The sequence below is a fragment of the Lagopus leucura genome, unplaced genomic scaffold (assembly GCF_019238085.1).
Source record: "Lagopus leucura isolate 7727_CA_CO unplaced genomic scaffold, USGS_WTPT01 Super-Scaffold_100004, whole genome shotgun sequence".
Taxonomy (NCBI): domain Eukaryota; kingdom Metazoa; phylum Chordata; class Aves; order Galliformes; family Phasianidae; genus Lagopus; species Lagopus leucura.
The window spans coordinates 4,005,387-4,031,438 of record NW_024962264.1 but is presented as its reverse complement, the minus strand read 5'-3'; the positions used below and the strand labels follow the sequence as shown (position 1 = coordinate 4,031,438).

Below are 26,052 nucleotides of genomic sequence, written 5' to 3'. Positions count from 1 at the left end.
GTTACATCATCATATCAAGCAACCTCATAATTTAAACAGTAAATATACCAGAGCCAAATCTTCTTATCCTTTCTATAAGCTGATAGAGGGCACCTCGCTTTTTTGACATCCCATGCTCTCCAAAGCCACCTTTAAAGACAAAAGAAAAAAAAGAAAGAATTTAGAAAAATTAAGAACATGGAAACAGACCTACAGCAACTACATAGCCAGAGGAGACTGGGAAGTATCCTTCAGAAAGTGCTATGTGTCTTTAAGGAAGTTTAACATTCCTGAATGACTTGCCTACAAATTCTTCAAGTATCCTCGACAATGAGCAAGAAGACATTTTTAGCTGAAATTTTTTTCTAAAATGCATTCCAGAATGTAAGCCAGCATGTCTTTGTTACTCAGACAAGTCACGGTAACTACATCATTTAATTCTTATTTGGAGCTTTTTCTTCTTTCTGGTGACACTGAGATTCTCTGAGCCGCATTGATAGACGGCTACAAGCTCTACTGTCACAGAAGTTTACTAAATGGATGCCATAGTCTTCCCATTTGAAGGAAAAAGGTAAAAAGAAACATCCAAAGTTTCATCTTTGGAAAAACAAACCAGAACAAAAAAAAAAAAAAAAACCACAAAAAAAACGCTTTAATATGTCTAATTATACCATGCAAGTTTTGGCTTTCTTTGTCAACATGAATTGTGCAATGGACTCTCAGAGGCTTTCAAATGTCACATGCTGGCGTGTACTGCTATAAGACCTTACAGGCATATGTGTGTGTCATTTTGGTAATCAATGAGCAATAAGAAATCAACTAATACTTTATTTTAACATCTGTCATGTTACTTCAAGAAATGTATAACATTTCTGAATCGAGCACGTTCATCAGATGCATGTCACAAGCCACCTTCACATCTAATTTTGCTGTGGTTGTAAGTGGCTTTGAAAGTACAGTTAAGCTCAAAGAAAGAGCACTGATAACACCACACAGGCCAATAAATCCTCAGAATTGTTAAGAAGGCTTTGAGATTTTTCTATGTAATAGGTTATATCTAACAATCAATAACTGTCACAGAACAAGAGAATTTTCAAACTACTTGTACAACATCAAAAGTCAGATAGAAACAAAGAGACCACCAAAATATCCAACCACCACAGAACAGACCTTTCCACATTTCCCATTAAACGTTTCAGTACATATGTGGAAAATATATTTCTTAAGAGGCAACTTAAAATCCTACCATATAAGGCTAGTGAGTCCATGGGCTGCTCAGTGAATAACAATGTGCCTAATTATTTGGATTACACTGTCACATAGCTGCTAGCTCTCTGGAGACAAATTTTCCAAATTGTTTTAAGCATTTTAGATAGATGAGGTAATAGTTCAACACATTCCTTCCCAACAAGTTATAAGGTTAACTGTAATATACAGTAAAGAGAATGTAACCGTTTCATTGCTTCTATTGGTCGTTATTAATGCAACTGCCTCTCATGTTAACATTTATACCATAAAAATGCAAATAGAGTCCCAACAAATATAAAATAAACATTGTAAAAAAAAAATAGTAACCTTAATGTAGCAGAAAAAGACTCCATTACTTACTGAAAGAAACTACTATTCTAATTTATTTCTAAAAAAAATAATTCAAGTATCATCACTTTGATAACACAGCCTGCATAACCCAATTAGTGGGAAAAAAAAATCGAAGAAGTATCTTACATAACTAGTCTGGCTTACGTTATGATTTACAGTCTTGCCAAACTGCAGTCTAAATATATATATATATTTATTTCAATCATATTTGTAGCATTTTTTTTTTGCACTTGTAATAGTATATACAGCAATGCTGCAATATTTGCTCTTGCTTCTATTCACAGTAATGATGTATTATATATTGCATGACTAAAATAAGATGCTCAGAGTAAGTATCTGATCTTGCAAATCCATACTATAATTCTCACCAAAATGATTAGTCACAAAACATAGATCAAAGCCTGTTAGCTCAGGATTTTAATTAGTAGTTGCAATGAAAAATGCAACTCTCCAATTCTATCTTGATAGTTTATGCCCAAGTACTTAACCCTTCTAAATGATGTCATCTGTATTTTTGAGAGATCAACAACAGAATAACAAGGAGGAAATCATTCTTGTAATTAATTGTCCCTGCATCTGTAAGGAAGATAAACCCTTAATTTGTTTTCATATCTTGACCTTCCATTTCCAAGTCACCATCTAATATTAATAAGCCAGTTGTAGGTAATGTCCAGCTAAACTCCAACGTATGCATCAAAATGTGCTGAACTTATATGTGATATTTTTCCAAAAAAAAAAAAAAAAAAAAAAAAAGAATTTCAACTCTGTTTCAAAAAAAAAAAAACAAATCAAGATTGCTGAGTGCTCATTGAGAACGGGTACAAAAACAGTACTTTCAGCAGCGTTTGTTCTCCAAGTCCATTTTCCACTGATTATTTCCCTTGCATCGATTCCTCTTGCACAGTAAGGGTAGACAAATTTGATCCAGCTGCATTAGTAACCCTCAGTAGGACAACTCACTATCCTAAATAAGATACTGTGTTGACTGGCAAAGATAATGAGCAAACCTCAACACAGGTAAGTAAAGAAAATAAAATATATAATGTGAAACAGTATAAAAACAGCTTAGATCAATATACTTTAACAACAAAACAAAAGAGAGAGAGATCTTTGGAGTTAAAAGGGAAAGATGTAGAAGTAAAAGGAAGATCAGCAGGCCAAAGAAATCACTTGACTGAGTGCACTTTCAGGGGAAATGACTGACCTCACTGTCTACACTGTCAGCAAATCTAGGGGCTGAAATATTTTCCAAGTCAATTAAAAGTATTTTGTTAGAGGGGGAAGGGGAGAAGGAAACCATGGACAATTAACATTTTCAAACCCAGTCTTGATCTAGAAAAGAAACAAGTGGTACTAAAGGGATGTAAAGTAAATTTTCAGGATATTAAAACAATATTGTCTAACTATGTCTAACTAATGAACAGCTGAACTACCCTATTTGTGTTGATATGGAGAAGTTAAAATGAAAAATGCTTCTTTTGTCTGGTGAATTCCTTTCTGGTCATTCCTCAAAACGATCCCTATTTTCTAATATTAGGTATCATCAAGGTAAAGAGCAGTTGAGTTCATCAACACAGCGAACATGAGTAATGAAAAACAAATTTCGGCTACACAAATATAGATTCTTTACTATGCATAAATATTTGATTTCACACCTTTCCCACTTTGATTTTTTTCGTACCATATTCTGAAAGCTTACCCATTTTTGAGTTTACAAATCACAGCATGATAGTGTGGCTATTTTCAGATGTGAGGTAGGCAGATATTTAGACATGGACTATTTTTTCAGACACACACATACATACATTTAGAAGCGAATAATATCTCTTTATCTGTCTCTCTGAAAATTAATCAGATTATGGTGTCTGGCACTAAGGCACCACGTGTGACAAGGCAAACGATAGCAAGGATAACAATGTTGTTGTGTAGCCTCTGGTGCGTGTAGATTTAACAACAACGAAAACAACAAAAGGTGCTGCTGTAATTCTAGAATCCCAGTCTCACCTCCAGGATTCCACATGCTTTTTCCAAAGGGCATCTCAGCTGTACTATCAGGAACTTGCAGTTGAAAGTAAAGCTTTGCACAGCTTCCTTTCCCACATTACTACCTGCAGAGAGGACTGGCAGAGATTCCTCCCAGTTTCTGCTCTTTGGTTCAACAAGTTGTTTCGCTCTTTGTTTGCTTTTTAAGCAAGAAATTCAGGAATACAATTAAAATTTCCCCTTCTGACTTAACTAAAACCAATTCATATTCATTGCCGAGTATCTTTTCAAACTGTAAATGAAACTAATATTAATGACAAAGTTTTAAGACAGCGACTGCCTCCTATTTAGAAGTAAATAAAAGGAAAAAAATAAGTTAAAAAGCAAACTTGAAATATCATACCTGTGTTATGGCCAAGTCTTTCATTGGAGTGCTGCGTAAGGTCAATTGTCCTGTCAATTTGAAAGATTTTTAAGTCTTCATCATCTAAGGCAATATCTCCCCAAAAGACAGCTTTAAATAAAAAAGAGCTCAATTTAATTAAAGAATTTATTTTGACATCAAAACCAATTTGAAGACTATATTGCCAGGTTACAAACCTTAAGAAAATACATGACAAATATACAATTATGTTACGTACTTTTGTGCACTGATTTTTATTTTAAACAAAGAAAGAAAACTATAAAAAGACAAATCATTTGTTTCAGTATTCTCAAATTTTTACAGGCTAATTTCTTTACTAATTGCATAAATGCCATCATATAAACGTAACATTAATCAGGTAATAAATTTTCACCATATCTAATGATTTGTACGCATAAATACAGCAGAGGAGACTAACAACCACTGAAAGACATAAACATTCAAATTACAAAGCAACAAAATGAACAAAACCGAAAGAACACAGTCTTTATTTTTCCTAACATTCTCCTGAAAATGAAACACAAGTCATTCTCAACACTCCAATTAATTTCTTTATCACATTACGTTTGCATCAGAGAATTGATATGTTTTCCATTATCCTCTTCGTTGATTTCTATGCTGTCCTTCGATGTTTAATCTCACTATAAGGATTCCTTCAAATACTTTACTTTTCAAAACGCCATTCTTTTTCATCTTTTTTTTTCATCCTTTCCTAAAACTTTTTGGTATGTTTCTTCCTTTCTCTTTTCTTGTTCTCCTTACGACCCTCAGGTGTTTGGTTTTCTTTTGTTTGACTTTCTCATAGTTAATTCATCTTCCCTAAAATGCCATCACAACTTAGTGGCTAAAGATATATGGCAAGAATCTTGACCATCTGCAAGAATTCGGGATCTATGCCTTCAGCATGCAGACCATTTTTTGCTGAGATTTAATCATGAAATCTCCCTGCCAACACAACATTATCATTAAAACTGAATGGAGAAAGCAGTATCCTCAGCTAGCATTAATGAACTCAACAGAGTATCACCAACTCACATGAGCATAAGTGACACCCTCTCTGCTCTACTTACATTCTAACTGATTCTAAGCACTAACTAGTTTTATTTTACTGTCATGTGGTCAGCTATGTTCACATACATACATACTTACACACACAAACATATATATGTACGTATATGCAGTGATCATTCATCTGATAATACTTTCAGTACATCCCTGTTACTGTAAAACTTACCCTTATTGATTAATGCTATATTAATAATAATTTAATCAAATTCATACCTAAAAATCTTGGCTTAAGTTATGTATTCCCACGGAACTCCCAGATATTACATTATATCTTCATTTGTTACTTTTTCCTCAACTCAGAGCAACTAGAGAAAGAAATCGCACTAAAAATTCCTTTTGACTGCCTTGTAAAGTTAATAAATTTAAATAAAAAAAATAAAATACAGCATCTACATGGACCTCAAAAAAGAGAATTTTCAATTAAAACCACAAACATCTGAATGTATTTCCACTTATACATATTTCTTTGCATTAAAAGATGTTTATCAACAGCAGCAAGTGTTTGAGACCATTTCTGAAACTGTTCAGTCACTTCTCATACATTTGTGAAGGTTCTCCTCCCAAGGGTTGCTATTTCTCTATGTACACATCAGGCAGACGCTTCCTCTGGCTAACCTATCCTCACCAGCTTTTACCTTCAAGTCAAGAGACAGAGTTACTGGATGCTCTAGTTGATTTCTGCTTAAATTTTCTAGGAAAAGAAAGATCTTAAATGGTTAGAGTTTTGAACAGCGAGAGGAGAAATTCTCTGAGTTAAATACTATTTATTATTCCTATTATAAGAATCTTCTAGAGGTTTCTAGTGGATGTTGCTCATAATAGGGGCCACTGTATAAGCACAATGAAAAACCACAAAATCTGATATGCCAAAATAATGATAAGAGCAAGAAGCTATTTTCACTTTAGAAAGACATCTGCAGAGGTCACACAGGTTGTCCAAATCAAACTTGAGGAAGTGCTAAAAATTAACAGCGAGCCCATTTTTCTTTCCTGGTTACACTGACAGTTTACAAAACAAAGGTTCTGAATTAACAAAAACTGCACTCAGAGACAGAAACGTATCAGCAGAAATCACTTTGGCTTCAGTACATAATACTGATGTATAAATATGAAATGAAAATTGAAGGCAAACTGAGCTCTAAACAAGTACACAGATTAGAAGAAGACTGGGTTGAACAGCATGTCCTCTCCAGGATCCATGTTTAGCACTTCACTGCGGTGATGTTCACTTTGCTATGAAAGTACAAATAGCATGACTTAAGATGAGTTTGTCTGACAAATGCACTGAATTTCCTTGCACAGACACTAAGCAAAATATCTTAGTGTTTAAGCAAGTAGCAATAAATGATTGCTGGAAAACAAAGCTATGCTTTTTTTTTTTTTTTTTTTTTTTTTTTTTTTTTTTTAAACATCTGGACTGACAGCTAGAATTGGTTTTGACAGTAACCAATCACAATCTTAAGTTTAATAATAATACAGCTGTGGTCATACTACAAACAGTGCTGAAGCAAGTTTGACCCAAATGTAAACAAATAATCTTCGAATCCAGTAAGATTTTCTAATGTATGAGCTAAATATGAGTAACAACAAAGAAATAGATGTGATTGCTTGCGAAGTATAATGCAACATTCAAAGTTTTCTTCACACTAGAGTTGTTTTTACACAAGTCAGTTCTGTTTAGCAGGTCAAATAAAAATGCAACAGGGTAAAAGGCAGAAACATGGAAAGAACTAACACATTTAACTGCAGAAGCAAATGAGTAAGTGCCACTTGGCTTCCACAGATTTTTCTGAACTCATTTCAGTGCAACTAGAAAGAAATACACTTGGCAAGAGAGAAAAAGTTGGTAACCGTTTCTTTTCATATTCCCCTTTTTCCAATGAAAAGTCTGCATTTCAACTTTCAAAGCCTGATGCAGAAACTCACCTGAACATTAAAACAAACAAACAAAAGAAAAAAAAAACAAACATCACCACTTCTGTAACTCTTAAAGCTACGCTTTAATTTTTCAGAATGTCTGTGGAAGTCTCATAGTACTTCGTAACTAGAGAGGACCGTTCCTGCCTCCTGCCTTAACATTTTAATAGCCTGAAACTATCTGAAGAAGTTGCTTTGTATACTTCATCTTGTCACACGCCAAATCTTATGGAAAACAAGCAGAGGATAGCTTGGGTATGTTAGGTACGCTGAAGAATGCGCTGAAGGGCAGATATGGATTTAATAGGTCCCTTCAGGAAACTTCTGCCAGAATTGGCATCTTCAGCTACAAACCTCCTTTGTTCTTCACAGATAATTCATCCATAACTTTGCGCCAGAAAATTGACACAAAACTGATAACCAGTTTTGCTTAACATGCCAAAAAACAAAAATTGAGGTAATAGAGTAGAACTTCTAAAATGATCCAAACAAAGCTTAAACTACCTGTTTTGGTTTGCTTCACACTCTCATATTGTCTACTCAGTGACCAGGAAAACTTGGTGTTTACAAGCAAATTTCTCATTTGATTTGAACATGCAGGAGTGCCAATAAACTTGGGAAAAACCTGTTGAAAAACTACATATCTGATACAAGACATGTACAGTTCTTTACACTAAACACTGTGCTAAATTTTATACGACTTCACTTTTCTTATTTTCTGAGGGGAGAAGGTTGCTTTATTTCATTTACATTTTATACAGGCACTACATAATGCATTTACACAAATTCAACTGGCAGACAGAAAATAAATAAATATATGTATATCTTTCAGAAAGAGGAGCAAAATTCTACCCTGTAAAACTTTTTCCATAGTAGTAAAGGAAGATTATGCATAAATGTACATTCTGTCAATACAGAAAATGCTCTCCACCTATAGTTCTGATTTCATGCAACTCAAATTACTTAGCTTTCACCTTCAAAAAGGCCCAATTAAATTAAGAGAAAACATTCAGGTACATGAGGCAGTTAGACTTGTTACATACAAACAATTGCCTCACCATCACAGAAACAAGCAGGAAAATAATTATACTGTAGAAGACATCTCCATCCAGGGATACACATCTTCATGTTACCAGAAAAATAATGTGATAGAGAAGAAAAAATAAGATTATTTCTGACACAGAGATAAAGCATGGGAACTTCATTCTAAATGTGGCAACACAAACTATTATTATGGATAATTAATATCTATCTGCAAAGCTCTCTTTGCTAAAATACTCTCTTTCAACAGGACCACCACCACATCAAATATCCACTATTCCAGATGAACAAAATATGGTACTAAGAATACAAAGTACTGAAAAATAGAAGGACAAAGGAAAAACATCGAAAATATTTTTATGGGTATTTACACCCACAGTAGGAATCAACCATCATACAGCTTCGGGACCAAATGAGTTTTCATGACTTCCTAGAAGATGGTCAGAAGTAATGGAGCATGAGTGAAATCATACTGTTCAATTCACAGAGCTGAGACATGCAACAGAATGGCTCTTTCTGGTATTAAAACTACCATTAGCATAAAATCCCACAAAGTACATACAGAAATATATCAACTATGATTGAAGAAAAAAAATTATCTACATCAAACAGTTCCACAGTTATTAATTTTTAAAACTACAAGCAGCCATTTTTAAATGAAATATACTGCTGATGGTATTTACATTGCTATCAGTAAAAAAGTAGAAGATGCAACCAAGATTGTTATTGCTTGCTACTAGAGTGCAGCAGCAGGACAGCAAAGGCAATCCAGCTGTATCTTGGGCTCACTAATTAGCACCCAGCTACCAAGGACAGCTCTACAAGAGCAACATTGCAGTAGACCACTAAGATCCAAAAAGCATTTCCATTACGTGCTTTGTTTTGTATACTTTGCAGGCTAGAAGAACATTTAATTCATGGACAGTGTTATCGTGTTTGGACAACTTCTGAAAACAAGAGTAGAAAAGCTAATATTGTGATGAATTAGGAACCTATAGCCTGAATTTTTTTTTTTTTTTTTTTTCTTAAACTAAACAAATCAGGCAAAGCAAGAAGTAAATTGTGATCAGCCACACAGGTACACCCCTTGTCAGCAGATGCAGAATCATGACAGAGAGATTACTCCTGCATTGAAAAGATGCCAAGGAAGGGATTAAGGCAATTTTAGAAGGCATTTTAAAAGCAGAGCATCAGATTTTGGTATGCTACTGGGATTGGAAAGCACAGGAAGTTTACACTTCGTCCACTTCACAGAAGGTGCCAAGAACTGACAAAAAAAGTATGAGAATTAAATGAAAGGTAAAATATAAATCTCAAAAGCTTTTAGCTCCTTTTCATGGTAGGTAGGCCACCCAGCTTTTTTCAAAATCTGACCAGTAATTCATGCAGTGAAAAGTGCCCAAAAACATGCTGGCCCAAGTTCAGGGTTCATCTAAACCTCCACGTGCAGCAGTTCCAATTAGCAGCCTCCTCTACAGCTGAGTCACTGAGTGCTTCCCTGCAACAACACAGCTATGTGCATTACAGACTATCTTAGTGAGTCATTTTCTTCCATACAATCCACTACACTGCTTACATAACTGCCTCTGCAACCCTGAATAGAAAAAAGAAAAACTGTGCTAAATGACTAAAAAGAATTTCACCTCACTATGAAAAAGGCAACTTCTGCTGCTGTAATTAGCTTGGTCTTGTATTCAAATCAGTTCCGTGTTTTCAGGCACAATATCCTTTTTCCCAGAAATCATTACAATGAGAACAAAATAGGGCAAGTAATATGCAGATGATCTCAATTCCAACCACAAGCATAGGACTGCAAACCACCATCTGAACTGTTTCTACCACTGTTTCTCATCAGTGCTACCTTCAACCGTAATGGTAACAAATGTCATCTTTACCACACAGAGATCACAGGATTCCTGTAATAAATTTATAAACTCAAATTAATTCACCTGTTTTACGATGATTAAAATCAGTTTATTTGCATATATGGCAGCAAAAAATAAATAAATAAAACTTTAACAACCTTAAATTTTAAATAAAACATTAACAGCAGAGAACCACAGAGCCACAGAATCACAGAATCACAAGGTTGGAAATGACCTGCAAGATCATCTAGTCCAACCACCCTCCCATTCCTATCAGTGCCACAATTTTCATATATTCAGCCAATTTTCATATATTCCAGTAGAAGTTACTACATTAATTTCAGCAGGCAGTATTTTCAAATCTGCACACAACTATGAGCAACTGTTAGTGAAAGTTCATGATTTACATGAAGAAAAGCTGATATATTCACATCTGAAAGGGACAGAACACCTCTGACTAGCTGCTTTCACATTTCTACTTACTGTGAAAATTAATTATGTAAAATAGTAAGATTTATATCCTTTTTTTTTTTTTTTTTCTGATGTGCAAGAAATTCTAGCATCCAAAAGATCAATTATATTACTATGAAATAAACACATATTATGAAACAAAATACTTTCCCCTAGGTAGCTGGAATACTTTTCTTATCCCTTTGTCTCCCCAGATTCCTATTTTCCTGATCACTAACATTACGTGGAGTGCTTGTTAAATTGTAGCAAACTACAGTAGTCTCAATACTTTTTATTTCAACGACTGAAGTACTGAGGAAAATACTCCCAATTACCAGTGATTGAAATAACCAAAAATTTGGCTACTGTGAGAGAAACAGCAGATTTATGTTAACAGAAGAGACACGGCAAATGAAATAATAACAGAAGTTTAAATTTTGAAAGAATCCTAAATCCTTGACTTTCCTAAAATGAAATAAGAAAGAAATCTTGAAGTTACATTAAAACCAATTCACATTTACCAGGGGTAGGAAAATATTTTGATAAGTGACTACTAGTGCAAAATAAACAATTATAGCAATTTTTTTCTACTCCATGCACTGAGAAGAAAAAAAAAAAAAAAAAAAAAAAAAAAAAGAGCAACTTATTCAAAATAACAATAACTTGTTTTTCTTTCAACCACAAACAACAACAACATATAAATAAATTAATTTATTAACATCCCAAGGGAAAAGGAACTGGACAGCAGCCCTGCAGCTAATTAGGAGAGAACGCACCCTCCTTTTGTCATATACAGCAATTGGCAAGCTTAGGACTGATTCTCCATGAAATTTAACAGTCTCTACTGCTTGTTAACATAGTCATACCCCAAACTTAAAAACATTAATCATCAAAAACATCAGAAGAGATACCAATAAAATGTCATCAGCACAGGAACATAACTTGGATTCAGTAGAAGGGGCATCAGCTTGCATGAGTAGTACTGATGTACGTTTAGAAGCACAAATTTTAATGCCATTTTCTCTAATAGCCAGTGACACACTTTTTACTTTTTAGTACCATTACTACCTCAACTCACCACCCTTTATTTTTTAGGTGCTCGTATTTATAAGTAGGGCAATGGCAAGACTCAGCATGGACCAATTTACAGCTGCAGAGCCCCTTCTACAATGGCACACAGCACTTCACTACAGCTCCTTCACAACGTTCTCCATATAGCACAAGAAGTTACTGCTGCACTGGGTAGACCAGGACATAAAAACAACCAGGTCTGATCCAACTGCGGACACAAGAACATCTGCAGAGCCTGAAGGCACAAGAATAGAAACAACTGTGGGAAAGGGAACCTGCAGCGTTTCACTGGGAAAAATTTTTCATGTACCAAAAGAGACAAATGTGGAGCTTAATTTTTGTCAAAGGAGATAACGATGTACTGGAGACGTTTCTCCATGACACAACACACTGATTCACAGATATCCATTCCCACTGAACTAACAACAGCTCCTACACTCTTCTTAATCTGAAAGCAGTACGTTTTTAAATCCTTTTCTTCTCTTCTTTATTTATTTATTTATTTTTGCATCTCCCTTCTTAAGGGGCAGTTTCCACAACCCTTTAAAAAAATAATAAAGTAAGAATTTGAAGAAAGCAAAGACTATTTTGATAGAATTCTGACAAGCCTCTGAGCGGCCTTTTGAGAACCCTCGTTAACATGCAACAGTTTCTCTCTCACATTTTGGATTCTTGGCTAGGCTGCTCAATGTAAGCTTTGTAACTTTCTGCAACTAAATTGTTTTTAAGCAGCACTGGTACCTGGTAAGATCTACATTCCTCATATAATGGGTCAGCCACCAACTTGAATGCAGAAGACATCAGCAACTAAACAGCAAACATCTCTTGCAAACAATGCAGCTGCTCTAAGACCATTGTTCATCACTGCCTTGGACATATATTAACAAAATAAACCCTAATAGAAATGCTCTGAAAGAGATTGTCTTACCCATTCGACTATCTACCTTTTATTTTATTTTTATTTTTTATTTTTTTTACTCTTTTTCACATTTTTTTTTAGGTCATGGGTTTTTTGGCTGTCCTTGTTCACTTGAAAACAGTAACAGCTTACATTACAGCTGGCTTTCTTAAGAATGGTGAAAAATACACCAGTAAGGAAATCATTGCTTATGACATCATTACAGTCATAACTAATCCAATAAAGACTACATGACCACAGTATGATGCCATAGCATTCATCTTCATTTTATTTGAAACTTCATTGTCTTCTGAACAATCTCAGGATCAAGTGCTACCAAGCTAATGATATGATTTCCAGGAGAAAGAACAGACTTCATAAGGCAAAATTATCAGTACTGAAGGGAAAACTGCAAACATATGTATTATAAAAACACACACACGTATAAGTGTCTAAAACCCAAAACAACAGAATCGGTGCTTTGAAATTAGCAAAATTAAGAACAGAGTTGAATTAATTCAAATCCCTAAAGAATGGAAAAATGCAAAACTGAAAAAATAACTGAAGAAAAGAGAAAATCCATCGTTGCAAATGAAGTTGTCCCTTTAAGTATTAAACTATGTGAAACAGTTAAGGCTGAGATGGACACAGCAACTGCTACAAGATCTTCCCAGATATATACATGACCCAGGCATTTTCATTTGAATACCAAGAGAACAGAATAGCACACACATTAAAAAAAAAATAAAAATTAGTTACCTGATCATGCACAGTAGAAACTGAAGGTCTAAAAACCTATTTTACTTTGCCTCACACCCATATTAATCAACACGATCTACACTGTACAGAATACTATATAGCACAGCTGATGTCTTACATCTCTTTCCATGTTTTTTTGTTGTTGCTGTTGTTGTGTTTTTTGTGCAAGTTTTTGGTAGATTTGTTCTTTTTTTTTTTTACTCATATTGCCTACACTTAAGGTCAAAATAGTTTTACGTTCACAAAATAAATTGTGTTTTAGAAGTGAAATACCATACCTTTCCCGACTTTTTTTTCCACATAATTAACAACATCTTTTTGCACTGAGTAGACTTAGTTGCTTTTAGAATGAAAATAATACTTTCATCACCATGAAACAACTGTGCATCCTTAAGCACAGTGCTGAATTCAATCAATTTAGCATGGTTATTAAAAGAAGAATCATTTCATTATTTCACTTGGCAGTTTTCATATATTACAGTTTTGAAGTCTAAGAAGAGAAAGAAGGTAACAGAACTGGCAGACATAGGAAACTGCAGCAGTTATCAAACAAACCATCAGGAACTGGAAATAAAGTTCATTTTGTCTCTAAGAGCTCTTCATCTCTTGTGCTTAATGCATATTTGTATAACTTGGGAAGAGCAAGTGGGGCTTTAACATCACTAGTCAAACTCAACTAAGTAAAAAAGTCCTGTGGTTAGGAAGCATAAAATTAAAACTTTCAAGTAGTCCTAACATCTTCAGCCTGTCCACTTAACACACATGGGCACTTCAAACAAATGACTGTGATACAGGAAGGGCCTCACGGGAAAAACACCAAGTGGAAACCAACACAAAACAGAAGCTGTGAGATGCCCGTTTTGGAGCAAAGAACTGCCAATCCAGTCTATGCTTTCTCTGCCACCTTCAATCACAGAATCACCAGGGTTGGAAAAGACCTCCAAGATCACCCAGTCCAACTGTTTACCTATCACCAGTATCTCCCACTAAACCACGTCCCTCAGTACAACTACTGTTTCTTGCACGCCTCCAGGACAGAGACTAAATGACCTTCCTGGGCAGCCTGTTTCAATGCTTCACCACCCTTTCAAAGACGAAATCGTTCCTAATATGCAGCCTGAACCTCCCCCGGCCATTGAGGTCATTTCCCCTAGTCCTATCACTAGCTGTTTGGGAGAAGAGGTCAACTCCTGCTTTGCCTCAACCTCTTTCCAGGTCACTGTAGGGAGGTATAAGGTCTCCCCTAAGCATCTGCAGACTGAAAAATCACCATTCCCCCAGTTATTCCCCTTAAGACTTGTGCTCCAGACCCCTCACCAGCTTTGCTGCCCTTCTCCGGACATGCTGCAGGACCTTGATTCTTCTAGTGAGGGGCCCAAAGAAGAAAAGGCATGAGTGCTCAAATGAAAAGCAGAGAGAAGCAAGAAAATCAGATAAAATTAAGCACAATAGAAAACATAGATACAGAGCAGAAAAAAGTAGGTGAAAGATTGAGGCTACGAGGAAGATGGTTACTATTCAGAAGACAAAAATCTACAGACTATTTCATTTTTAGCTATCTACAATGAGTATGTTATTTCTGGAGATTAACGTATTAGTGAGAAGCAAGAGCAGAAAAGACCGAGACAATTTCAGACTTCAGGTTTATCACAGGTTTATGTAAGTGAAGAGGAAAAAATAAAGAAATAAATAAAAATCTATTGAGAGAAAATTTTAAGCCATAAAATCTACTGGCACTAGTCTGAGAAACAGACTCAAGTAAGGTGATGGTATTCTTCACTCACAACAGCCAAATTCATAAATGAAATAAAGCACTACACATTGGACAAATTTAAAAATTAGAAATATGCCAGTACAGAGCAACTTTAGCTCAGGAGATTATTAGATGTGTGGTTCCCAAGTCTTGAGCCTCATGTTCATAAGACAAGAACGACAACCTTGGCAGAGCCATGGCACGGTGGTCTCAGCATGGGGGAGGATGGTCACAGTCAGTAGAGTGCACTGGCTGAACTGCAGCACTGAGGGGAAGCAGCAGTACTTGCATATGGACGGTGATCCAGAATAAGTTTAATTTACAAAAAAAAAAAACAGAACAAAACAATTGAGCTCCTTATAACTTAATAACTCCTTAGCTAAGATATCTCTCTTTGGAAATATCAGTCTCCAAGAATTGTCACAATCATAACGTCCTTGCTCTGCTGCTAAGTTGAAGAATGTTGTGACTATGAAGCAGTAGTGGATAAGAAACTCAGTACTAAATGAGGAAACTTCCTTAGTATTTTTCCTTTGCTACAGCAGTAAGAGGTTGAATATTTATAAAGCAACACTTTCTTCAAAATTTGGCATTACAGTATAATATACATATCACATCAATGCTATAACGCAGCAGCACTGATCTATGTGAAAATCCTTTCATTCTGTACCTTTTCCTTGTCCTTGGGAAATTAAAATTGTATTTCATTTTCTCTTTGATATAAAATTCCAAGCAGGCTGAAGTAGTACCTCTAAAACAGAAAAACCCTGATGAACCATTAAATGCAACCAAAGATTTATACAGAAAGCCAAATGGCATTGAAAGCAGAGTGCATATCTGAGGGATTATCTGGCATTCAGGATCAAGGTTCTCATCCTACCCGAAAAAATAAGTGTTCCTCCATTTGCATTGTCTTAAATACAGAATTATGAAAGTACATATAAATAAAGTTTTATTTTAAGCTCCAGAAGTGATTTCCATTATCCGCTGCAGCTTCCTGTTGCGGTAATTTTTGTCATGAAGCTCACTTAAGTCATTCCATCTCAGTTTTTAGCACATCATTCTATGACCAGGCTCAGAGGAAGAGACAAGGAAAGGGACTAAACAGCTCTTAATGTTGCTTTTTTTGGCACCGATCCTGTGCTTAATACAGCAAGTTCTGGGTGTTGGACCAGTGTAATTCTATATTCCTGTTCACATTTTCAACAGATGTCTTCTACCAGATTTTTTGTTACTGAAGCACAAATTCTCATCTATACGGCTAAAAAGTTGAAGCAGGGTTGATTTGCCCTGTATTATCCAATTTTTTTCATGGCCCCCACTCATCACAGCTATTTTGCTTGCTTGTTACTGAATACTGGTATGTTTTTCAGCATTTGTAATTTATAGAGTTTGGAGGTTTTTTTCCATCTAAACTCTGCACAGCTGCTGATTATTGTTTGGACACAGCAAGTAAAACAGAAACTGAAAAAACAAAATAGAGTTAGCAGGGCAGCAGTGGAAAATCACTGACATTTTCTAATGCCTAATATCAAGTTAATAGAATTTAATGCTCTTTACATCTGAATCTCACATAGGTTGATTTGTATTTTTTTTTAGCCACAGTAGTACTTGAAACAGAGTTTACATAACCATTCTGTTATTTTTCTCTTCTGACAGATACAATGAGACCATCTCAGTTTAACATTCACTCCCTCATAAAGAGCACTGTTTGCCTATAGAAAAGCAGTGTTGCATAGCTGCTGGGAGCTTTCATAAATCCTTGTTATTAAACAGCATAGCATATTTAGTCTCCGTTGAAAGCCAGCAGAATCTCCACCCCCATCTAAAAAGAATTAGGCGCGTTGCACGCAGTCCAAACTTCCTAGGTTTTGGCACTTGCTAATTTAAGTATCATCAACAGAATTAAGGGGAACAAGAACAACACAGCTTAAATTTCTTCCTATCCCTTCAGTTTCTTAGCAAGCCTGCCCGCTCTCCAACTTGTGGGGCTATAATCAGCATTGCCATCTCAAGCCACACAATAGATTAGGTCAAAACGTGTATATTTACAGATGTATTTTGCACAAGCACCTATAGTTTGCTACACAGATTATCAGGAAAAAGCAACCCAGTAAGCAAAGTCACCTATGACTCCTACAAATCTTGTTACAGACAAGCTTATGGCATGAAGTCCTAGTTCTGTAAAAGTTGAACAGTTTCTCAAATGCTTTCTAAAAGAAAGTAAATATTACACTTCGGCTAAGCTTCTCATCCTCAGGAAGTCAGCCTCCTGCTGGTCCTTGTTTTATAAGCCTAATGCATTATAAATAATAATATAAATTAGCTAGCATGTCAAACAGAAAAACTAAAGGTCAATACAAATAGTAGATTCTGACTTCTTCTACAAGTCTGTCCTTTTTCTACTTTTATCAAACTGCTGCAGTTCTTTGTGCACTGCTTAACTTTGGATTTCTTAAACTGCTTTATAAGAGGCCCACATGTTAGCAGAGTATACCACAGTCCATACACCATCCCACTCATGGCTGCAGATATCACTTTTCCCATCACATCACAACTGCAACTTTTTTTAATTACAGACGCAGTTTGTTCAAACCCACAAAAGATGGATGCAAGGTATTTAGCGCCTTTCAATGTATTTTAATGCACTTGTGTTTCAATTAATAGAAATATTACAGCTTAAATTAGCCCCAGAATAGTTTAAGATGTTTTTTTCATACAATTCAGCAGCTGGAAAAAAGGTTGTGAGCCAAATATGACTCTTCTAGCCAGCTCACCCTGGGCCTAGCATGGTCTGCTGGCCATAAGGGGTGTGTCTTTTGACAGCAACACAATACTGCCCTCAAATAACCTCTTCACATATCTATGGAAATAGGAATTACACAATATCTGCAAATACTAAGCTTCCTTCAAGCTCAGAAAAAAAATACAAATATTTGATACAGCTAACTCTGAGAAAAAATATGCCAAATTAAATATCATGGTTTTCTGTGGACTGTTATTTAGAGTCTAGGTGAAGGCATTTAGGGTCTAATGTTTCAAGATTCCTTAACTACTGAGAATTTAGGAAACAGAATATTTAATCGATTTCTCAACTCCTAAACGTTCTTCATTTTTTATTTATTCTGTTGTGTATTCAAGGCAAAATATTCATTTTTCATTGGTTTTTGGAAACAAGAATGCTCAAATAATATGCCAGGGCAAGCAAGATTTCAAATGAATGACCCTGGGCCACTCCCAAAGCTTTGAAAGGAATGCCAGCCATCTGCCTACATTGCAAATTTTCTGTTTGCAACTAAAATAGCCACAGGCTGTCAATTTATAGAAAGGTAGCTTTCTGAAGCTATTCGAGAAAGCATTATATGACAATATGTCAGACCACAGATTGGGAATGTGAATATGCTTCAGGTATTAGAGCTCCTATTGTGAAAGCAAATTACTTTCGGTTATAAAGCATTCCCTAAGAGTGCAACTCTCAAAAAGAAAACAGTTCTATCATAACACCAGCACTACCAATACAACTAAGGGGAGAATTTAGTTATAAATTAATATGCAGTATGTCAATGAGAAGCACCTTTATGATTATGAAGACCACTGACATTTGAGTTTATAATTTTATGGTGCTACTGTCTTGCTCTGAAAGTATATTTCATTCTACCTCCAGAAGAGGAGAAAAAGTATTTCAAATATATTCAGTTGCTTAATACAACCAGTAGAAATAGACCAACAGAATCTTTTAGAAATTTCACACTCATTTTCAACTATAGGACTGATTCAGTAGTCAGAACTAACAAGTATCTAAAGAGGTAAAAGGCAAATTAGAGGTAAATAAAGAATGCTCTCATAATCTGAATGACACAGTGGGTAAGAAAAACAAACAATACCTTCTGCTTAATAGTTTGTGCTCACGGTTTTTTGTTGTTGGTTGTTCGTTTGCTTTCTTTTTTTCTTTTGCATGACAAGCAAAAGGAAGAAATCTAACCCTAAATTGTGAATCTACCAGAAAACTGTCTTCGTGACATCCTAAAAACTCTATTAATTCTGATGAATGTCTCACAAATTCATGAATGCACAAGGGACTCTCCAGAGAGCTGTAAATGACCTAAACCGAAGTTTGAAAACAGAAGACATCTTCGTGTGCTAAAATGATATCATTTGTTTTCATAAAACATGGGAGGAACATCTGGCAGGACAGGAAGGGATTCTGGAGCTTTTTAAGGCATCAGAGCTGAAGTTCACTGGAGGGATGTGGGATCTGGCATATTTTTGGACCACTTGCTTGGCTTTAGCAATAGGATGCATCACATTTCTTGTACGTAGAGAAAACAGATTAGAACATTAGAGTCCAAAACAGAACGGAAAGGATTGAAAGGTTCCTATAAATCTTGGAAATGTATAGAAGATTAAAGAACTGTGGACCATGAATTTATAAAAGATTTAAACAAAAATTTGTGCTGCAGGCAGCAGTATTGTATCATCTGCAACACCACCATGTGGAAGAAAACAACAAAAGGCTTCTGAGTCAGTGTAACCAATATTACTATTCCCAGAGCTATGCTTGGGTGACTGGACTGATACAATCTATTTGTGGCAATTCGTGATGCCTCATAGGTTATTTACAGCACCTAAATAAATCATCTCAACAGAGTGAGACAAAGATCTTCAGAAAATAATGTACTCATCTAACTCCACAACTTCCAGTACCAACAAAAATCCTGAAAAGCATAACAGAGCTGGGACTCCTCTAATTCCTTACACTGTACCAAACAAAGAGCAGTGCCAATCCTTGGTGAACTACAAGTGAAAGCTAAGCTATGCTCGGTGTCTCCCAGGGCCCTCTGCTTCACTGCACTCCCACTGCTCTCATGTGCCACCTCTCAAAGAGGTTTATGCAGCACTGTCCTCCAAAGAGTACCATCAGACTCAGAGAAGTGTCAACACGTCAACAAATTGGTTTTCTTCAAGCATGGAATCAAAAATTATGAATTCCAGTGTGGGAGTACGAGAACAACTTTTCTTCCTAATGATTACAGTTTTCCACTTGGCATAGCTCAAAAACAGCACTGAAGTTAAAGGGACTGTTTTGGTTAATTTATCTCATTGGGTTTTTCTTTTGTTCAGCTCTCCAAACATGAAGGCCGAGTGGGTGAAACCAGAAATGATAAAACATGATGATGTAACTAAGAAACTGGCATACCTGCTATTTCTCCGTATTAGTTTCCAGTCTTTCTGTCCAATAATACCCAACTTAAAATTCCAGTCATATATCCAATCACATTTGTCATGGAATAGCAAGAAGTTCGTTGTTCTAAAAAAATGAACCCTTAATAAATGCAATAAAAAGTTTTCGCTCTGTAGTTTTGCTAACACGGAAATTTATAACTGGCTGAGTAACAGAACTCATAACCCTGATGGTAAAATCAAATAAACCATATGCAACTTCCCCTAATTTATCACGATCGATTTCAAAACACATGTGCTCCCTTCACTATTTCTGAGCAAAACTTCTCCTGTGATACATATAATTTGAAGCAGACCTGGCTTAGCTGGCTTTAGAATTTTATTTAAAAAAAAAAAAAAAAAAAAAAAAGTTAACACTACCTCTCAATTTTCATAAACCAATACCACAAATGCAAATGTATGGGCCATTTCCACCACGAGAGTTTAAAATATATCAAGTCACAATCTTCTGACAGTATTACTGGAATTCCTGTTGTGCAGTAAAATTCTGTAAGAGCGTTTAACTGAGAGCATATTTCATGCTACCAAATAATAGCAGAGTTAAGTCAGAATGAGGGAAGTTCCACTGCACAGAAAGATAGATATGGCTTTAGATTACAACTACAAGCAAAGTAGTATAGATAAGGGGATTCTTTAAGAAAGACATACTGACAGCAGGAGTTAACTTATCTGATAAACTTTACACTTGGAGATAAAAATGATAACTTTAAGACTTCTTGCACCTCTAGGTTAATATACGGTTTTAATAACATGACTTCTTTGATTTGGGAGTTAAGCCATGCTTTCATGTCAGAAAATTAAATGTTTCTTCCAAACATGATTAAAGCTATTAACTCCATTTTGTTAGCATTAGGCAAAACTAGTCAAATGGAGAAGATCAAAATGACCTTTTGAAGAAAGGAGGCATAAGTAGGATGAATTATCACTCAGCTGTGTCTTTTTTCTTCAAGAACTAAATCTTAGTTTAAAGCTATGTATATATATAACTTTTCTCAGCAGAAACTTTCAGAAAAAAAATCAGAAAATGGCACAGGCTACTATAAAACTAAAATGAGAAAGAAGAGTCATAAACAAAGACTGATCTGGACTTTTTGTTTGGCTGCATCCACAACAATCCAAATCAACACTTACCACGTAACTCAGGTCAATGTCTTGATGCGTTTATGCTCATACACACACATGCATGTAACTACAAAGACTGCAGGTCATATTATGGGACACCAGATAGTATCCTAGGAAACAGACTCCTCAAAAGGACTTCAGGCACTGAAAACTCAAAGGAACAGTTTGGCCTGACAGCAGCCAAGAAGCCATGCGTGATTTTTGACTCAAGTGGCAACTGAAAGGAAATACTTGTCCATCTTGCCAGACTGTGTGCATCTCTGATTCCCTTCTCAGAAAACCAGCAGTAGGGGTTCAACTGAATAGAAACAACCCAAACTGCTTATGTGTTACTTCCTGGATATGGAAATAGCAGAAGAGTGGTAAGCCAGGTAACCATATTTTAGTGCAATACAGTGGCTCATAAAAAAGTCAACTCTTCTAACAGACAGATTGTGTAGTTATACTACCTGACGCCCCACCCCCCCAAAAAAAAAACCAAACCAACCTGGCAGAATAATTAAATCACTTTAATCACCTTTCAGATACGCTCTCTCGAAATAATGCTGAAAAATAGGAACAAGTTCAGAAAAGATTCATGCAAATGACATCATGAGTAAAAGGAGAAATTCAAGGAATGCAGTGCATGTAACAGAAGCGATGTTAAATAATTCAATCATCACTACAGTTACTGAGCTATCCTGGATTACTACTGTTTTTATTAATTTATGCTTTAAATAATGAGATATGTATTCTGCAGCCCCCAAAACACAGAGTTGCGACTAGATTTTGCATGATCTGAGGAAGAAAGACAATGAAAAATGAAGACCTGGATAGAATCTTAATAGGAAAGATAACTGCTTAATGCGACAGAATTTTTACAAGGGTTGCACCAAAAGTAATGCCTCCTATTTTACTATATGCCCCACGGTGTCAGAGGCAGATGTTGGTGGGATGGCAGTAGAGGCTGAACCTTCCCACCAATATTCCATTACACTATGCTGCCATGCGACAGATGGCAGCAGAGGGGCAGTCTGACAGAGCAGCATCTGACATGGAAATACAGATGATGCTAAGGTGTGTCACTGAATTCCTCCACGTGGGAATATCACAAACTTTGCACAGAACGGGTCCCACGAACTCTGGTATAGGAACAGACAGAATGCTGTATTCAAGTTTGCCAGGACCTACTGAACCAATACAAGGCTGAAGGTGACAGTTTCCTGCATTGCATAACTTCGAAGGATGAAACATAGTGTCACCGCTATGAGCCAGAATCAAAACGGCAGTCCATGGTGTGGTGACATGTGAATTGCCTGCCTAAGAGAAGTTCAAGACATAGCCTTCAGTAGGTAAAGCAACGTGTACTTTTGTCTTCTGGGACAGGAAAGAGATGATTCTTTCAGATTTCCTGGAACCTGGACAAACCATCAACTCTGACCACTACCTTGCAATGCTGACTTTAAGCTGAAAGCCAGGTCAGAGAAGAAAGCAGTTTTTCTCCTGCAGCACAATAACACCTGGCCTCATAACATTTTGAAGACCATGGAGCACGCTGCCATTCTTGGCTGGACTGCCCTGCCACATGTACTGCACAGTTCAGGTTTGGTGCCTTCTGACTTCAATCTTTTTGGGCTGATGAAGCTGACAATTTGCTCTATCAAATAATGTTATTATGCTCACTTTATCTGTTGTAGTTTCCATGGAAATAAACAGGAGGTGTTATTTTCGGAGCGCCCTCCATAACTGAAAATGGCCATTTTATGACCTTTTTAACTCCAAAAAAACATATTTAAAACAATTTCAATCCCTAGAAACAAAGAGAAACAACCGTCATTGCTCCAAAGATCCTAAAAGTCACAGGAGGGCAAAGCCTCCCCTTGGAGGCAGTACTCACCAAAGCACAAAGGAGCTGGTATCTGGAAAAAAAGACCAGAAGAAAAGGAAATGAACTTTATAAGAGTTTACAAGTAGTAGCTATCAGCACATGTTAAGCAGTTTCTTGATCAAAGAAAATAATAAAATTACTATGTCCTGGAAGGGCACAGTTCCATCTCCATTTCAGAAAAGATGTAGATAAAACATGTTCCTAGCAAGAGCAATCAGACTGCTTTAATCTTCCCTGTCTCTGAAGGCCACATAATACTCCTCTAATTTCTCTGACCAAATCAAGATGCCTTTTTAATACTAGGCTCAAACATAAACTTCCTATGCTTTTGGAGAAAGCACTGAAAAAAAGGCTTTTGCTGCTCAGAGATCTAAAGTAACACTCCTTTTGTAGAACATCCTACAAGGCTTAACAAATGTAGAAAATGAATCCCAGCACTCACACAAGACACTTTCATAGGATGACTGAATCAGCACACAAACTCACAGACTATTTTCATTCTCACTGCTTAGTGAGAGGTCAGTATAAACACAACAAGGAGACAGGCTCTGCTGCACAGATCTGGCTTCTGTTGGCTGTCCTTGATGCCTGACATTTAGCAGAAGAACTTAGCTTCATCCAAAAAACTTTGAGGCATTTGTGGCGATCAGCAAAGAGTCAGCAAGCACATTACAGCTGACAACAAAAGCTGTCATCGTGAGATGCAGCCTTTCCTCTTCAGACCAGATTTAGTACCAGCTGGAATGAGTTCTGCACATTCCCATCAAGAGTTCCCACTCCTTTCTAATTCAGATCTTCAGAAGCACCCAAACAATATCTTGTACATAGAAAAAGCTGAAATGTACAATCCTGAATAGAAATGACAGCGCACCTGGTTTTCTCTGGTTCAGATGCCTTCACATAAATATGCATTATTTTTCTGACTGGCAACAGGAAACGACGGTAATCTCCTGATCACCGAGTCTAGGGGAATCACAAAAAAGACACACAAAACAAGACCTGACTTGTGAAAAGTTATCTGAAAAGCAAAAATAAATAAATATCTCTTGGATATGCGTGATAGGCAGACAAATGCACAGTTCTGATCTGCTCATTTGTGTTCCTACCCTCAACCTATTTGATCTGACCAAGTCATCTGTTACTGAAGCAAACGAATCTTTCAGGAATGGCATCTTTGGTATTTTTCTGCCCCAACAGGAGAGGACTAAACTTGAGAAGAAATTCCTTGTTATAATAATCAATGAGGTGAGATTTACAACACAGAGCACTGTACAAATAGCATTAATAATGCACCACTGAAGAAGGCATTTACCAAAAATGCAACTCCCAGAACTGCTCTCATCTTCAGCAGAGAAATGTTAAAAGCAAGAATTTCATGTCAGCCCCCAGCAGGGAAAACAGAAAGCACATGACTGGGTCTTGTATTCGATTTGTTTGGAAGACAAGGTAAGTTGGGTCTAGGAGGAGAAAAATTTAAAGAAAGAAAAAACTTAAGAGAAATTTTGTGACTATGAAAGACAAAAAAAAAAGTTGATCAAGTTTTATAATGCAACAAATATTTAATGATAAGTAGCTACCCTAGATGACTAATTTCCTACCAGTAAATATTAGTTACAGTACACTAGTCTGCATGTCTATCTTAAAGCTATGCACACATCTTTTCCAGCATTAACTCAACCTCTTTCTATGAGTCAACTGTATAGCAGACTCCTATGCTATTATGTATTATGGCTTCAGCATTCTTTAGGATCATGTAATGATATAATGATTTTTTTTTTTTTCCTCCTGAGTGCTTGGAATTTCTTCCTCTCTATGTAAGGAGTTTAAAAAACCATCTTTCAGTAAGTTTGTTTAGAAGTATCACTTCAAACTATTTATTTTATAATCTACGTAATACCTTCTGCAAGGATATATAACAAGATTTTACTTGTAGTCAAATGTCTCGAAAAGCAAAACTCCTGGAGATGCATGGTAAAATATCAAGGAGGTTATTAAATGGTGTATTTCACATTGTACTTTTTATCTGTCAGCATACCATTAGATACTGAAAGAGTCATATACTGAATCCTTCCAAAGGCAGAAACTTTTGGCTTTTCATATATTGACTTCTGCTCCGTTTCTATTACTTAATCCCTCTCTTTTTAATTGAAGCATAAAGGGTAAGACTGCATCTGAAAAAAAAACAACCAATGCCTGCAGACAAAATGTGAAACCTAAATTTCAGTATACGTAACAAAAATACCACTGGAAAGAACGTGGTCCATACAGAAATACACTTTACCTACAAGATTCATTGTTAATATCTTTTACATCATGGCGTTTCCATCTTTTCCTAATTTTTCCACTCACCAAGCAGTGTAGAAGCTTAAAATAGCACAACTGTTCCAATATTTCTTTTTCTCCTGTGAAATTCTGTTCAACAGTACCTGAGTCTAACATAAATAGTTTTTCTTAAGTATCTTTTTCTCTCTCCTCTGCATTTATTTACACATTTTGGTACACGCTTTCAGTGTAAAAACAGCTATTGGTAGGAAGCATGAATGAAGAAGAGTGTGTGACATTTACAGCTAAGTGGCAGGATGCAGACGACCAGGAAGAGATAACTAAGTCAATGGTGAGCACTTGCAAAATACAAATGAGTCTGGCAGAGCCTGATTCTGTACCGCATTCGGGAAACTAGATAACAAAAGGTTGGCAATGTGCACTCTGCTCTTTAATAGAAAAGATGATATCAGATAAGTTAACAGCCAAATAGTCACATCGTGTCTTTCCTGTCCAATAATGCAGACAGGAATACCTGGCAATACTAACATTTCATGATATTTTGTTTGGAAGAAAACTTACTCTGAACTGTACACTGAGATGAACTTTCATTTAGATAAAACTGATGGTTAAAACTACTCCTAGAGGGGGAAAAAAAAAAAAAAAGCATAATCCATTAAGATACTTCTCAGTTATACAGAAAATTATCTACCCATTGTTAGACACCACTATAAAAATGTAAGATTTTCCCAC

General features: G+C 36.0%; 1 protein-coding gene across 2 annotated transcripts in view; it reads right to left on the bottom strand.

The window, feature by feature from the left end:
• The window catches only part of TLL1 (tolloid like 1), a 132,752-nt gene that overhangs the window by 71,330 nt on the left and 35,370 nt on the right, over window positions 1-26,052 (bottom strand). For both annotated transcript variants that reach the window (XM_042871945.1, XM_042871946.1), the window contains exons 2-3: window positions 3,965-4,075; window positions 49-129 (exon numbers count right to left, since the gene is read on the bottom strand). In XM_042871945.1, coding sequence (XP_042727879.1) covers window positions 49-129; window positions 3,965-4,075 — 192 coding nt within the window. The remainder of the gene's footprint in view (window positions 1-48; window positions 130-3,964; window positions 4,076-26,052) is intronic.